The sequence below is a fragment of the Notamacropus eugenii genome, chromosome 2 (assembly GCF_028372415.1).
Source record: "Notamacropus eugenii isolate mMacEug1 chromosome 2, mMacEug1.pri_v2, whole genome shotgun sequence".
In the NCBI taxonomy this organism is placed as follows: Eukaryota; Metazoa; Chordata; class Mammalia; order Diprotodontia; family Macropodidae; genus Notamacropus; species Notamacropus eugenii.
The window spans coordinates 168390187-168407250 of NC_092873.1; the positions used below are offsets into that span (position 1 = coordinate 168390187).

The 17064-nt window shown below is 35.2% G+C and overlaps 1 protein-coding gene across 7 annotated transcripts in view; it reads right to left on the reverse strand.

Moving 5' to 3' along the window:
- Positions 1–17064, reverse strand: part of EPHA7 (EPH receptor A7) — a 215387-nt gene that overhangs the window by 93396 nt on the left and 104927 nt on the right. Inside the window, exon 6 of one of the 7 annotated variants that reach the window (XM_072642849.1) lies at positions 9300–9440. The exons of the other annotated variants lie outside the window; for them this stretch is intronic. Within the exon in view, the coding sequence (XP_072498950.1) occupies positions 9406–9440 (35 nt within the window). The 3' untranslated portion in view covers positions 9300–9405. Of the gene's footprint in view, positions 1–9299; positions 9441–17064 lie in introns of those variants that run through there. 7 annotated transcript variants of the gene reach the window in all.

Below are 17064 nucleotides of genomic sequence, written 5' to 3' on the forward strand. Positions count from 1 at the left end.
AAATTTCAGTATTAAGGAGAATCAAAATAATTTGAATATGCTGCTTATTGTTTAAGCAAGGCGAGCACATTGATTTATCAGTAAGATTAAAATAAAGATCTAGCATATCAGTTATTTCCTTCCAAAAGATAGCTCTATAAAATTACATATTATAGTGATAGGAGAGTTGATTGGAGACTGAAAATGTTGGCTTATATGAAAAGAATACAACAATTATCCCAAAATGTAATACAATTTCAGTATACATGGGAGAAACACAATCCCCTTTCCTATCTGGTTAAATACACTTAAGAATGCAGTTTTTATAACTAAATCCTGTAGTGGCTCTTTATTTTGTATTTTTCTATTTTAAAATATATATGCTGTAATTTGGATATAATTCACACTTGCAATTAAAACTGAGGGGGAAAATATATTTTGTAATAAAGGATTTATTGAATTTATTCATAATATGTGAAATCACATAAGCATTAGTCTGAAAATATAATTTGGAAAATTATATTTAAAGCTTGCACAGCTTTGCTGGTATTTAATTCTTTAGAGCCAGTATGGCCCAGCACAATTAGTGAACCCCTGACACAGCATTAAAAAACTAAAAGGCAAGATAAGTGCAATCTTCCCAAGTCAGAAGTTTTCTAAGCAAATTTTGATTTCTATTAGAATATGATCTCACAATTATGAAGTTTCACGCTTTTCTAAGCACATCTAAGCTATGGTTCCACACACCTATTCGATGAACAAATGGTTGGATTTTTTTTTTTAATGTAAAACACCCAGTACCTATCCTGAGGAGTTAATCCAGTTGAGAAATGACAAACACATTCTTAAGAATTAAATTGGAGGCAAAAAGGGAGACTTATAGTACATGTCTAACAGAGAAATGAAAGAATGAGATAAAAAAAATATAGGCCAAATGTGTTATAAATCCAGGGGAAGGAAAGATCAAGAAAGGGATCATAAAGGTAAATGAATTTAAGTTTCAAGTTATTTGAAAGGTGAAATGGATTTATTTAGTTAGGGAATCTGGAAAATTGTATTGCTGGTGGGAAAATGGCATAAAATAATGGCATCAGTCATAAAATGTACATGGTTTGAGGGACTAGACTAGGAGGTCTTTCAGTCATAGGTTCATTGTAGAGGAATGATAGGTTATCTTTTGGAAAGATATGCTGGGGCAAATTGCAAAGAATTCTGATTATCAGAGTGATGTGTGTGTGTGTGTTATCTAGTAATTATCGGCTTAAACTCTGGATTAGGGGATATATAACAAATAGCTGTTCAAAGTATGTTTCCTTTCAATCAACCATTAGCACCATATGCTGCAATGACAGTGAAATTCCCTTCCTTTCCAAACACTGAAGATAAGTAAACATGAGGAGTTTGGAAGATTAATAACTAGTGAATATTGGTGGTGTGGGAGGGGGCAGAGAGAGAGAGTGAGGCAGCAGAGGACCAAAGACACATTAGAGCCTACCTATCTCAAAAAAGCCATTAAAAATTACTGTCAGAGCATATCTTGAATTCTTTCATCATGGAATTCTAATCACAGTGGGAATCAATGTATTTAGTTTATAATTCTCTGTCATTTAGATTAGTCTTGTATTTGTAAAGTTTGTGCTGTGTTCTTCTTCTGGGAAGAAATTCCAAGAAATCTGAATTATTATGTAGAGAAGTCATGACCTCATAAAAATTCAGCCAATATATCTTCATATCTACTAGCTGAAAAAAGCCACTATTCCATTTTTGGAAATACATTTTTGTAAGATGTCATAATCAGATCTGGGACCTTTCTCTTATATCTGTGGGACATCCAAAGGTAGCATCTCTGCCATGGGATTATGCAGGAAAGAATTTTGAAATCATTACTTTACCTCAAACTATTTGAAGAGGTGTTTCATTACTGAATAACCAAAATATAATGGATGATGTATGCACTGATTAAAAGATACAATAGTAATAAGGAATGGACCTATGATGGGAAATTCCCAGCTAAGTTTCCTTGCTAAGAAAACTGCCTCTACCAGAATAATATGACACCAATTTCTTTCCAGTCTACAATACTTTGAGAGTTGCGAAGAGCTTTGAGAGAATAAATAAGTTGCCCAGGGTCAAAAAGTCAGTATATTTAAGAGGCAAGACTTGAACCTGGGTCTTCCTGGCTCCAACATCAACTCTCAAGCCATAAATGTTGTGATGTCTTATTAGTTTAAGCCACAGCTTTATAAATTATTAATTCTTCTAAAAAGCAGGAATATTTATGGCATCTAATTTAGCCAAAAGTTAATTTGAAATTGGTGTCTAAGTGGTGAATCTAGAGCTACATGGATACAGATCAATATTGTCATTCTAGTTTCAATGCAGTTGTTAACATTAATTTTAACAGCTCACTGACCTTGACTCTCCCATGGTCTGAAAGGAGCATAATTTAGCACTGTAGGTTTTCATGGGATAAAGACAAAAAATTGCATGGGATAAACTGAGCTCTAATCTTCTTAGTTCATGCAAGTTCATATTTTTTCTGTTGTTATTGTGAGTGATAATAAGCAATACTGTCTTACATTGGTATAGTACCTATTAAACACCTATAAAGCATATATTAACAAATACATGATTGATTCTCTCTCTCTCTCTCTGTCTCTCTCTCTGTCTGTCTCTCTCTGTCTGTCTCTCTGTCTCTCTCTCTCTGTCTCTCTGTCTCTCTCTCTCTTTTTCTCCCTTCCCTATTCCTCCTGCACTGGAAGAACAATGAATGACTATTCACAGCTTTAATCCCAATGCTGATAAGCACAGAATCTTCAACATTTTATATTTTTTGACCTTGGCCAGTTTGCTCTTCCTTAAACAACATAGTGGTTCCCCGGTCCTCAGAGTTCACCATATTAGTGCCAGACTTCCTGTGGATACACAATCAGATTTATCTCCTCTGTAGTTCAGAAGTAAACCTAGGCAAACCACTAGCCTTAGCTTACCCACTCTTGGGTATTACAGGCATGTATCACCAGTGCCTAATCATAGTTGTTCTTTAAGGAAACAGTTTGATCCAATAAATTTGGTCCTACCACAGTACAATAATAAACATTTAACTTGAAACTGAACATGAGAATATTTTAAAATGTAACTCACTTATTAACCAACCTCTCCTCCCCCAAGATTCCTTTCATTTTCTCACTTTTGTATTAAACAACTAACTATACCCAGTTGTGGTTCTTATGACGAGGCCATAAGAATTAAAAGGAAAAGTATAGATAGTACAAAATTCAGAGAAACATATGTGATCACTGAATTTCTAAAGATAAGAATCATTCATTAATTGGGTCCTAAACACCAACATAGGAAGAAATATGGAATTCCCCAGCCTGCTGTGATAAAGATATCAGTCAGACAGCTGTTTGACGCTTTCATTTAAAATTTTCTAGGTTTTTTTTTTATTAATTTCAAAATTCCATCTGGATTAAAAGATATCCCTACAAGGTTAGAAAACCCCTAAATGAAAGAACTCTGTCTGATCAAACTCAGTGTGTCATCTTGGCTTTCATACAATGCTGCTCTTTAGCATCTTTCAGTTTGATATCATTTTTGGATGTAGCTAAATGCCAGATACCCTGACAAACATATACTCTACCAGCTGGATCTCCGTCTGTTCAGCTAAACATTTTCACACCAAATCTGTATGAAAAGCAATGTTTTCAGAGATAGTTTTCTACAACTGAAATATTAAAATCTTAACTCCAGGTGGCCTTCCATTCTCCTTTCTCTGATGTATATAATGAAGAATCCACCCTTACCTTCAAGTAACATCAGTGGTCAACATGAAGCTATCAAAAATTATTTCAACTGTCCATGCAGAAGCCCATACAGCTTGTGAACCACAGAATCCTTTGAGATTTGTTATCTCTTCTAATACAGAAGTGTTTATACTGTCCTTTGATATGTTTGCTTAGAAAAAAGACTACAATATTAATATTTTTCCTCATTCTGTGCTGAACTCTTCAAAAGAAAGGTGCTCTATTCATTCCCTGTTTCATCAAGTGAACAGTCATTTACTCAAAATCCACTTAAATTTAATATTCTTGAATCATGAGGAAACTCCTGTCATTTTTAAAAACACAAGTATGTTAGACTTTCAAATAATATCATTTTATTTGCATTTAATTAATCCCAATTCAACAGTCAATTACTAAATAATAAAATGGACTCCCTGACCTCAAGGAGCTTCCAATAAAAAGTGTACAAGGGATGGATAGGATGTGCGCACAAATAACCAGATAGACTACAAAGGCAGAATGTGAAAAATGCAGAGGTGAGAACCAGGCTAACATACAGTGAGGAATGAGAGGAGGGAAAGAGAGAGGTTAGTACCAGTGGAGGTCTCAGAGAAGATTTAATGGAGTTGGTGGCACCTAAATTTTATGGAGGAATAATAATCATGGTAATTAGTAGCATTAATATATTACTTTGTGGTTTGCAAAGTACTGTAGATATGTTATTTTATTTGATAGTCACAAAGCCAATATAATTACTCTGATTTTTTAAAGAGGGGAAACTGAAGCTGATAGGAGTTAAGTGACTTGCACAAAGTCATGCAGTTAGTGTCAGACACGCGATTCAAATTCAAGTCTTTCTGACTCCAAGTCTAACACTTTATGCATGACACTGCCTAGCTGCCAGAATATTTAACAATGGAGATGGAATAGTTCACATATAAGAACGTATATACTTGTATGTGGTATGGAGTATGGAGGAGCAGATGATAAATATATTTAGAATATGAATACGGTAGGAAATAAGGTAAAATCAAGTCACAAAAGTAAGTTAGGGACACATTATAAATGGTTTTAAATGACATGATCAAGAGTTGATATTTTATTCTATAATCTATAGATTATAATTCTGTAAGTTTTTGAGCTTAAGAATGTTATGATCTGAGTAACATTGTTACACTAATTACTTAGGAGAGAATGAAGACAAGATAGACTCTTGACAGAAAGACAAGTATGAAGGCCATTACAATTATAAGAATGTGGTAAAAGGTGAAGAAAACCTCAAATACAATGTTGGTAGAAGAATAAAAGGGACAAATCTGAGATATCGTAGAGATGGAATTAATAAAGTAACAAGTAGGATATAAGGGCTGGGAAAAAGTATGTAGGGGGAAGATAATTTCAAAATTTTAGACTTTGGGTTATGAGGAAGAGGTTGGTGGATAACCAAAAATAACCAAATAAAGAAGTTAGAATAAAGGGAAGATTTTTTTGAGGGGGAAGGGATATTGATTTTGTAAATTTTGAATTTGAGATGCAAGAAAAGGATATCCCATGGTGGATGGAAAATAACTCTAAATATTCCAAAGCTAGTGCTAAAAGAAATTATAGATGGGCATGATGGTACGTGCCTGAAGTCTCTGCTGCTGGGAAGGCTGAGGCTGATGGACTGCTTGAGATCCAGAATTCTGAGCTTCAGTGGCCTATACTGATTGGGTCTAAGCCCAGCACCAATAGAGCAAACCCTCAGGAGCAAAGGGCCACCAGTCTACCTAGCTGGGACAAAATGGACCAGATCTGAAAAATGGATCAGGTTAAAGCTTTTGTGCCAATCAGCATTGGAACTGGGCCCAATTGTTATCACTGCACTTTCAGCCAAGGCAACACTGAGAGACCTAGTCTCAAAAAGATTAAGAGAGAGAGACAGAGACAGAGACAGACAGAGACAGAGACAGAGAGACAGGGAGAGAGGGAGACAGAGAGAGACAGAGACAGAGGAAGAGGAAGAGATAGAGACAGACAGAGACAGAGAGACAGGGAGAGAGGGAGACAGAGAGACAGACAGAGACAGAGAGACACAGAGAGAGAGAGAGAGAGAGAGAGAGAGAGAATCTATGGTGGTTAACTTAATTTCCAGTTTTCATAAAGAAAGTTTCTTAGAATTTGGAGAATATGAAATTAAGTAGAAGGAATAAAGGAGGAACCTACTATAGAAAGGATATCTTTGAGACAAGGAGAGAGAGCTCCACATGCATTCCATAGTTTTGGGATAAATAAGGAGGATAAGAAACATGAGACTCTGAATAATCTAAAGCCTGACTAATAATACATCATGCTTATATAGTCCTATATAGTTTATGTTACTTTGATGGGCTGTAGTAGGAGTGCTATCATCTCATCTTACAGATGATGGAATGGAGTTTCAAGGTAGTTATATGGCCTCCCACAATCAAATCTACTCATTGCTCAGCTTGTTTTTTCTCCATCTTCCTCTATTTAGACATCCTAGCGTCACCATACTATTTCACTTTTCTCCCTTTTTTGTGCTTGCAGCATGGTTAACTGTTTTAACCAATGCATTCTTCTGATGCCAACAGCTTTTCCATTCTTCTGATCATTCACATACACAATCCTGTGAAACTGTAACTCCTATTCCCAAGTTAGAGAAGGCTCTTGAAAGAAGAAATTTAGCCAAATTCAGCCATGCTAACTGAATCTGCAAAAAAAAAAAAAAATCACTCCAAGGACAAGTATGTCCTCCAGTTTCCTTTCTTTGTGTATCTTCAAGACATTGCCAAAGTCGGTTTCCTAATGTACAAAACTGGTCATATTCTCCTACTGGTCCCTCCACCCCCATGCCAGTGCCTCTTTTCAAGTTCTTTCATGGTTATAACTCCAACCTTTTTTTCCAACAAAACTTCACACTATCTTCCAAACTTAATATTGAAATAAGACTGTGGGTACGATTTGGGTATTTCATCTGATAATGTAAATCAAAATCCATTCATGCCTAAGTATCCCATGTGACTTGTGATCATGTTTTCCCATGAGTTTCTATGAGGTGAAACCCCCAAAAGACTCTTCCTATTTACAATGCTGGAAGCTTCCTTCAAATTCTACTGACATCATAAGAGTAAATGATGAGGGTTTGGGTTATATATCTGTCATCCCGTGCCATGGGAGTAGCCCATCTTTTCTTCTTATTATATATTTTCTTGATGACATATCTCCTTTTCTCTGAAGTTACTCATTGGTTGTATGTTCCAACCTGTTTATACCCTACTTGCCCTCTCCATTGCCTTCTATATATAATTTTTAAAATTTTTCTGAAACTGTTAGATTCCACATCTTGCTGATATATAGCAACACCAGAAAAGATTGGCATTTAAAATGTGAACTTTTGTTTCCATAGAAAGATTAGGGTCATTAAAGATACTTTGCAATTTCCAGAAGACAATCCTGCTTTCATATTTCAACCCTCGCCAAATTTTACTAATCAGCCTTTCTATGATCTAAGACTGCCCCCTCCATTTTTGTAAATTTGCGGGACCCTAACGGGATTCCTTCTGTAGCTATGTCTCCTTAAATCCTTCCTTTCTTTCAAGACCTAGGTCAGATGCCTCCTCTTCCTCCTCCTCCTCCTCCTTCAAGTGATACCTAGCATGCATATGAGTGAGTGGAAAGGAAGATACCTGATAGAAAAAGCACTTTAAAAGAAGCAGCCTTGGTTTGGTCTCTTAATCTTTGGGCTCCTAATAGAAAAAGAAGACATAAAATAATCAACATTAAATCATTTGCCTGAGATTAACAAGGCCTAAGTTATGGTACACATGTTAACTATAATTTTTTCTACTGAGATCTCCATCCCCTAAAACACTGAGATGAATATGACAAGTTTATCACAATTGTTTTCAATATAGTTAAGGCCCAGGTTGTAATTGAAAAATATCTGAATATAAATCAGAAAAAAAATATATTTTATGGGAAAAATCTTTGACAGTAAGACATTAACAGTCTTGACTTAATTATTTATGTATACTACTGTGAGAAAATGCTTTATCAACCTCAAAATGATATGTGTATACAGTTTTATGTATATGGAAGTATAATGCTTGCTATTATAATTATCAGTATTACTACTCCATCTTTACCAGAAAAAATAACTCCTTGCTTGTACTATTGCAGAAGAGATAGCACCGTACTGTCAAAACAAAAATACCAATTGTAGTAAACAGGTGCAACAGAAGAAATGGTGAATCAAGGTCCAAAGACCTAGATTCGGATTCTGGTTCTGCTTCTTCCTAATGAACTATGTCACTTCAAGCAAACAGTTTCACCTCTCTAGGCCCCAGATTCCTCATTTACAGAGTAAGGAACAGGATGAGATGATATCTAAGGTTTTGGAGTATCCTGTAAGTGTACTGGAGCTGTACAAAAAGTAGTGGTTAGAGATACAACATAAAGTATCCAATAAACTTTTATTAAGTACCTATTATATGGTAGGCGCCATGCTAAGTGCACAGGGATACAATTAATAAAAACAAAGAGAGTCTTTGTCCTCAAGGAGATTACAGTCTAAAGGGGAAGCCAACACACAACAGAAAGAAGGAAAGTGGGTAGAAGTTGGGTGGACACCAACGGTTATTTTGTTGAGTGGAGTTGGAAATAGAGAAACAGATTCAAATTGGAATGAGTTGAGGGTCCAGGTTCCACCCTATATAAAGGAAGTCATTGAGAGGAGTTTAGTACCCCTCCCTCCAGTCCTCCAGTCAAAGAGATGAGGCTGAGGGAGGTGGTATTGGGCAAGGGTTGAGTTAGTAACCTGGTGGTAAGTTTTGAAGTGACCAGTTTTTATCCTTGGAGGGGTGTCTTGTTCTTTAGAACTGAAATCTGGCAGAGAAGCTGATGCAAAGTGAAGTGAGTATTTCTATTCCCCAAAGCTAAGCACTCTGCCTGGCAGATAGTAAGTATTTAATAAGTGTTTGCTGTTTTGACTTGCTTCTGCTTTTAAAGGCTATAGTATTTAATGTATGGTTCAGTGGTGTCAAACGCAAATAGAAACTAGGACATTAAACTTTATAGAAAGATTACTGCAGGCTACATACTAACTTACAAAACTACATATTAACATAATCTATGTTCTAATTTTTTTAAACTTGTTTTTTTGTCAAGTATTTCCTAATTACATTTTAATCTGGTTTGGGCTACATTCAGCAGTGTTGCCAGAGTGTTGTGGCCAGCAGCATGTTTGGCTCCTCTGTTGTAACCTACTATGGACATTTTTCATTCTGGCATATTTGAAAAAGTATCAAATATCAAATGTTTTCCTAGCCAAAAGGAGTTAATACACATTCTAAAGCATCTAACTGCCTTTGAGAGCAACTTACTATAGAAGAAAGGGTCCAAAGAGAATATGGACTTCTTAAATACAACACATACAGTTTTATTAAGGTCATACTTTAATTAGACAATCCAATATCCATTGAGCAAGGTTGTGTGATTCTTAATTATCAAGTGACTAAATTCGGAAGCAACAGAGATCTTAAAGGTCACATTTTATTACAACAAATTGAATACAATCCATTTACAAAAGGACCATTTTCAATTTTCATTAGTAATACCGACGTCTAACGATGATTTTTTATCAAGCAAAAGTCTTCCACAAGTCAATAGAGGTGTCTGAAAAAGAAAAAAAACTCTTCTCTGTGATGTTGATACAGTGAAGTAAATTGGTTGTTCATGCAATCTTTGAACTTGTTTCTTTGATTTAGAAAGGTCACTTATAGCTTCAGTAAAATAAAGAAAAGGGGGCTATTTCCAAGCTCAGGATTCTGTTACCCCTATTCTGGCTACATGAGACACGGACCACTAAATGTGGCACCCTGCTTACAGAGAGGTGTCAAAAGCCTTATCTACCAAGCAGCAGCAGCTTTCAATCTCAAACACAGAAGTTTTTAGGCTTTTGTCAGTTATTGTCTAAGCCAACCCACAAGCAGTTATTATCGTAATTATGGAAACAAAATTGAGGAATTTTTAGATGTGGTAACAGAGCAGCAGCATATGGTCCAAAAGCTCTTCCAAGAATTTTACAGCACACTTAATGAAAAATGAGTGTGAAGTTATGAAATATGAATCCTGACACATTTGATTTTTCTAATGCTTTTCACAAAGTACTACTTCTTTAATATCTTTATAAGTGTGGCATAAGGGGTCTTCTTCTTTTTTAAATTTCCTGCAAAGTTTGCAGAGGTATACTGGTAAATGTTTAACAACTGGCTCTGTAGGGAAAAAAATGTATGCAAGGTATATTTTAAAGTAAAAGCTGCATTATTAACATTTTGTCCATTACTTTCTTAAGTAATGACATACAACAAAACAACAACTCAATCCCTAATTTGTACTGTGCACTGATCTCTGGAGTATGAACGAATACACTGAAATTTAAGAATTGGTTCTTGAGCTTAGTGCTGGTTCCAGCATACCCCTGAAGGGAGGAGCTATGTTCATGGATTTAATGTTCATAGATTTTAAAAAAATTTTATGATAATAATATATTTGAACTTCCTTGATTTGATTTTTATATGGCCTGTAAAAAAAGATACTTTACAAGTAAATACAATTTTTTCCTAAAATTAAGTTTGGACCATCCTAGCTACTTGACTAACTAGTAGCATATCAGCTGCCCCTCCCTTCTGCAGCCCCATGCTACATCGGGGGAACTAAAACGTCAAATAAATTTCTACTGTCCCTCTTCCTGGTGTCAAAGGCCAGACTAGAGGCTTTGGGGGTCTGTGTGGACTATCTGGATCTGGAGTTGGAATGAGACCTATTAAGAAGGAGAATACCAAGAACAGCAGAAGCAAAAAAAAGGTGTTTACCTATAGAAAGAGATAGACAAAAATCCAAAATTTGACCAAAAACAACACATGTAGGGCTAATTTATAGCTGAGTGGCAATCATCCTGAACTAGTTAAGGTAAAAAAATCAGCCAAAATAAATAAAAAATACCCTCCTCTAAACTTTTTTAGAGAAGTCCAGGGAGGGGGAATTCCCTATACTGAGGAAAAGAATAAACTAAGGAGATGAGCATTATATGTTATATAATATTTAGAAGAATTATGAAGAAATTTTAAAAGTATAAGAGAATGAATAACAGTATCTTCAGTCCAGGCAACTAGCAACTCTTTGTCAAGAATCAGACCACTACCAATGCCTCTTCTGTGCTAATCCTAGCATCAGTCCAGCAGGTGACACCTTATAGAGTGGTTTCACTTTATAGTCTCTCCAAAGGTTGATATGAATAACTTACAATTGTAAGTATTCAGTAGCAGGAGAGGAGGCTTGGTATGGTATTGTGCACCAGTGCCTCAGCAAACATCAGGGATACTAAATCAAGAAATTTCTTACAAAGCAATGAAAACCTGGGAGAAAGCAGTACAAGTGGCAGGGACTTTACATTACATTACTTAGAAATTGAATGAGTTTGGGAGAGAAAAGGTAGAGATTTCATAAAGATGATATGCAATATAAAGTGTACATATTACATATGTAACCCTACACATATTTACACATACATGCATATGTATAATACATGTGCATATGACAATGCATAATATGCAATATATTATATACAATATATTCTAGAAAGCAATGTTAAATGGATATGCTTTCATTACATAACACTGTCTTAAAAATGAAGAATTAATATACTTTGCCGTCTGACTGACTTCTTCCAGGATTGTTAGTAATAAGTAATAAAGGTAATATAATGTTCAATGAGACGATAAAAGACTTAGGTTATACAGTTAAAATTCCTTGAGATTCTTAAATGCCATCAGAAAAAAAATGTTAATAATAAAATTATTGGTTTATATCACTAAAAATACAATGAATAACTACAAGCAAAACAGCTCTTATTTACTTGTCAGAGAAATTCCTCAAACAAAATAGAAAATAATCCATCTATTACTTCTCAAACAATTCTAACGGAGTTGCTTACTCTACAGTTACGTTTCAGAGTTTGGATCTGAAATCAGGGTTTCTTGTCTTCAAGGTCAGAAAACTACACAGGAGGCCGTGCTATGTCTAATAAAAGTTGTTATTGTTGTTCAGTCATCTCAGTCACATCCAAATGTTCATGATCTTATTTGGGCTTTTGGTGGCAAAGATACTGGAGTATTTTGCCATTTAATATTTAATAAAGAAAGTAAATTGCTACATCTAACAATTTAGTGATAGATTAGAGGCGAAAGGAACATGGAGCACCGTGAACTTTTCTTCCTGTGTTTATGTAAAGGTTTGCCAATTTTGCTCCCCTCTATAGAGCAACAGTCAAGGGAAAACATATTTCCCTATAAGACTTCAGAGAATGTACTAGTGTTACCTATAGGCCTAGGATGAGAGATATGTGCCAACTACTTAGGAAAAATCATTCTACCTACTGTTATTAGAGAACACATACTTCAAAATTTAGAAATCTAAGACTATAAAGAATCAATAATAAAAAAAGAGTCCACGATTACTACATGTAATGAACTGGGATTAGTAGATTTGGAGCCTGACGTCTGGTAAGAATTCACATTAAAACTACCAGCTTTCTACTTAAAATCTAAGTGCCTTAAGTTCTATTTTTATCATACCCAAATCCTAAGCAGGTAGTGAATTATAAGGCTTTACAATGTCACTATTTATTTCTTAGCTATACTATACTATGTCTGAGCATAACAAAAAGTAAACAGATGTTATGTGCACCAAAGGTATTGAAATTAAACCAGTTCAGTGTATGCTATTTGTTCCCAAAGTCTATTTCTAGAAACTTCTCAAACAGAATGCATGAAATTAGTCTCAACATCCTTCATATTTCTGCCTTCCTACAAATAAATTAGAACCATCATCCAGTACAGAACATTGTCTAAAGTGATTTATAGATTTCAATATTAAAAGTGCACATGCTAGTAGTGACCAATAGCATCATCTGGCAAAAGGTTAAAACAAGTAAACTGGATGGAAGTTTGGAGAACAAGGGTGAGGGAATTATATCAAACATGAAACAACACACATTCTGATTCATCAAAGCAATCTAAGTGTATATTTTATAAAACAGCAATAATTTGCTGTCTTTCTAAATTAAGATAAATATTCTCTTATAATTCCATTACCTACAATTTACATTTCCAAATCAACTGTAAATTACTAGACCAATCCTAATGAAGAATGTAGTTAAAAGAGGCCAAAGAAATGAGACAGAAGCTCCCTTTTGTGAAATTGACAAACAAGTTGCATAATCTTAATGGCATTTCCTTTAATTATGAAATGAGAATCACTAATCTGAGCTATAGATTTCCAGGTTAAAAGAGGAATATAAATAGAATTGGCTCATAGACAATCTTGGACAGATTTGCATTTTTTTTTACCTTAATATTTAACCTAATTATAGTATAAGGTAGGTTGTTCTTCATTATGGTTGTGTATGGCACTTAGAAATCCAACTACATAAGACAGTTTTACATGTAGAATACTTTTTCCCCTTATAAAAAAATTACACCTAGAATTTTAACAGTAAGAAGATGATCACAAGGAAAGGTGAGAAAGAGTTAACAGGCTGGACTGGATCCTTCAATGTCTTCTGTACATAACCTGTTTTTTGCCATTTCTACCTCCTAAAGCTTGTGGGGCTATTAAAAAAAAAGATACAGTTACCAGACTGTAAAAAATTCTCCCTACTTCTGTTTTTAGTATTAGGTAAAAATGTGACTTTTTCATCTAATTTAGAACATAATAGTCTACATATGTGATATATTAGCTGGCTAAGAATGTAATATAAGCTTTGTATCCTGACCACAACTGGGGTATGAATGGTATTTAGACTTTTTACAATTTCATTGGTATTTATGTTGTAAATCCAATGGATTTGTCAAAGTTTGGATGTCATTAGGGACATCAGGAATTACTTGAAAGAGGGCAGTGAAATAACATGGGAAAAACACCTGTGTTCTGTGTAGAAGACCATTAGAAATATAAGTAGTACAATGCTAAACAGTAAAAGAGAAAGCGGGTGAAAATACTATCACATCCTAAAGATGATCAGTGAGGTGGGAGGCCATCGACTAGCCACACAGTTTTTATTTTTTTAAATTTTAGACTACGTACCTGCAACAGTGAAAGCCAAGTACCGACAGCTCTTTAATCTACCCAAGAGAAATTTTAAAGGCATGATGTCATTCCAAAACATGAACAATTGTGTATTAAGTACTTTTCCTTTGATGATCTTATTTCATTTGTAGAAAATCTAAGCAGAGAAGTAGGAGTTTGGTAGTGTTGAAGTCATGAGCAGGGGAGTAACTGGGATTCAGTTTAACTACAGCCAGACTCTGTTACTCATACCCAGGCCAAGATCTTTAATCTTTATTACAGCGTATGGGACATAATGGAGAGAATAATACAGAATTCTTAGACTGCAGATATTGTATTTGATCAGAAAAAATAATACATAAGGAATATGTAGTTACTTTATCTCTACCTATGATTTATTCAGACTAAAGAATTCCCTGTGTAGAAATGGCCTCTGTTCACTTCCTCTGAAATTTATAGCCTTTAAGCAGTGAAAGGTTAAGTGAGTTGCCCAAGGTCACCTTGCTAGTAATTGTCAGGGGCAAGATGTGAAGCTAATTTGTGCTAAACCTGAGATTAGCTCTCTATGCACTATGCTATAAGCTTAACATAAACTTTGTGTCTTGATTGTTATAAGTGTAAAAAGGAAAAAAAAAACCTCACAATTACATAGCTCTTAAGTTTTGCAAAATGTTTCATACATATTGTTGTTTTTTATTCATTTTTCTGTTGTGTCTGAATTATTTTGACCTCAATTGGAGTTTTCTTGGCAAAGAAACTGGAGTAGCTTGCTATTTCCTTCACAAGCTCATTTTACAGATGAAGAAACTGAGGTAACCAGGGGTTAAATGATTTGTAAGTGTCTGAGGTCACATTTGAACTCAGATCTTCCTGGCTCCAGGTCAGGCACTCTATTCGTTAAGGTACCTAGCTTTCCTTTTACATACATTATCTCATTTTATTTACATAACAGTCCTATGACTCATTGTTTTCCCCATTTTACAAATAAGAACACTGAGGCCCAGAAAAAAGAAGTAATTTGCTCAGAATCAGTTAGCTAGTGAATGAATATCTGAAGTGGAATTCAAACCCCAGTCTTCTAGGAGTCCAGTACTTCATTCACTACACAACACTGCTTTGGTGAATTTTTAGTATAATTAAAATTGTTTCAAGTCACATGGACAGTAGAATCCAAGAAATGGCAAAAACTGACTTAGCTTTTTAAAAACTATGTCATAAAATATATCCATTATTATGTCTCCTGCTCTGTATAATGTAGACACAATGAATGTTGAATTGAATCGAAGTACCTTTTGGTCCTTCAGTTAAAAAAAAACAAACAAACAAAAAACAGCACTTTCATCAGAATACACCCAAAGGCAACTCTACACATGTTTCTTTTAAGGTTGCCTAAAGGAAAATTCCTTTCTTTTCTTTCCTCCTCCATGAGTTTACCATCAGTAAAAGGAGGCAAATAATGCAAGGCATACCATCCAGCTTTGGAAACTGATTCACATGCCAGGTGTTAATCATTGTTTTGATGTTCTTTTCAAGGACTGCAAAGATTTTGAAAGCATGAAGGCCAGTCCAATGCCCAGGGAGCCTGCACTCACTCTAGCTGTTTTACAACCTGTCACGCATTATGAGAACAGTAGATGTGAAACATACCACCCCCGACACCCACTCACACAGGAGCAGCCAACTGAGCAGCAGCCTAGAGCCATCTCCATGGGTGAATGGCAACTTCAGCTTTGATGACTTTGCAATGAGTCTAAGGAACACTGAGGCTGATATGAATCTGATACCAACCTTTTTGGAGTCTGTTTGGAAAAAGCCACACAAAAAGACATAAAAACAATTACTCTTGTGTCCGCCAAACTGTTCCTTTGTTTGCCATCTGAAGGAAGGGGAGACAGAAGTAAAAGAGAAGAATGCTTAACGTGATGGATGAGGTCCTTTGAGTTTATTTTGTTGAAGTCCCATCCCCAACAATGTTAGCATCCTCACATAAAGCACTTGAAGTAACAGAAGAGTATGTCATTGCTACCGTTTAAAGTCCACAATTCAAAGGCCCACTTCTCTCCCATGGGAGAGTGACCTAGAACGCTACAGAAAGATCAGCTAGGATAAGGTTGCTAAATGAATGTCAGAGATGATTAGTGATGAAAAGCAAAGTTCCAGTGACCGCACACCATTTCCAAAAGGTCAGAATCTCAAGCTCCTTTAGTAAGTGAACATATTTACAAACTCATTGAACAAGGGTGTAACACAGGAATCTAATTTTAGTCTTTAGATTATAGGTTAGAAATGAGTTCTACATTCCCAAAGGTGCTTCCTCAGCCAATTCTATCTGTGAAAAGTAAACTTTAGAATTACATGTGCCTCTAGTGTTGGCAAGGCTATGGAGAAGAAAAGTACTTATGTAGTTTCAGGGGGCCTGAATTATCCATTCTTAAAAGCATCCTCCACATACATTATAATCTATAACTGCCTTCAGAAGAGAACTGAATGTTCACATTTCTAGAGCTGGCAGAATAAAGAAAAGGCTTTGAAACTGTTCCACATTAAATCTTGGGGTATTTGACAAAGCTGATATGATTTTATACACCATAGCTCACAGGACTCCTAAAGAGAAGTAAACATCATGGGGCAAAGGAGGATTCCATGGCTTACCCTGGAAGCAATGATGTCATGTTTAAACTAAGCAACCTGCTTCACCAGGTGCCTGAATCCTATGAAATTTGAACAGTGGTTTCAGATGAGAATATCACTTCATCTTACCCAGTTGTTCACCAGAAACAAAAAGCGCAGTTCAAATGAGACCAGGGTTAAAGGAGAAAAGAGATCTATTACCATCTGGCCATTTTCTGCAAGGACACTTAAACCACTAGTTCTTTGGAAAGAAAAAATGAGTTTGATAAAACCATATTTTAAGTGCTTTAATGAAGAATTTATTGCTGTGACTGGAATAATTTGCCTATAACTTTTAAAATTTGAATATTCTTACTCTGTTTCAACATTTTTTTCTCATGATTTCTATTACCCTTTATTCATCCATTCAGTTGGTTATGTTTTGTTTTACGCTTAAAGATTCATTTTTCTAGTCCCAGCTTCAAGAAAATACTCAATATAAATTTAATAGGTTAAATTACTTTTAAGGCTAGAAAACTTTTACCAATACTCACCACATCTA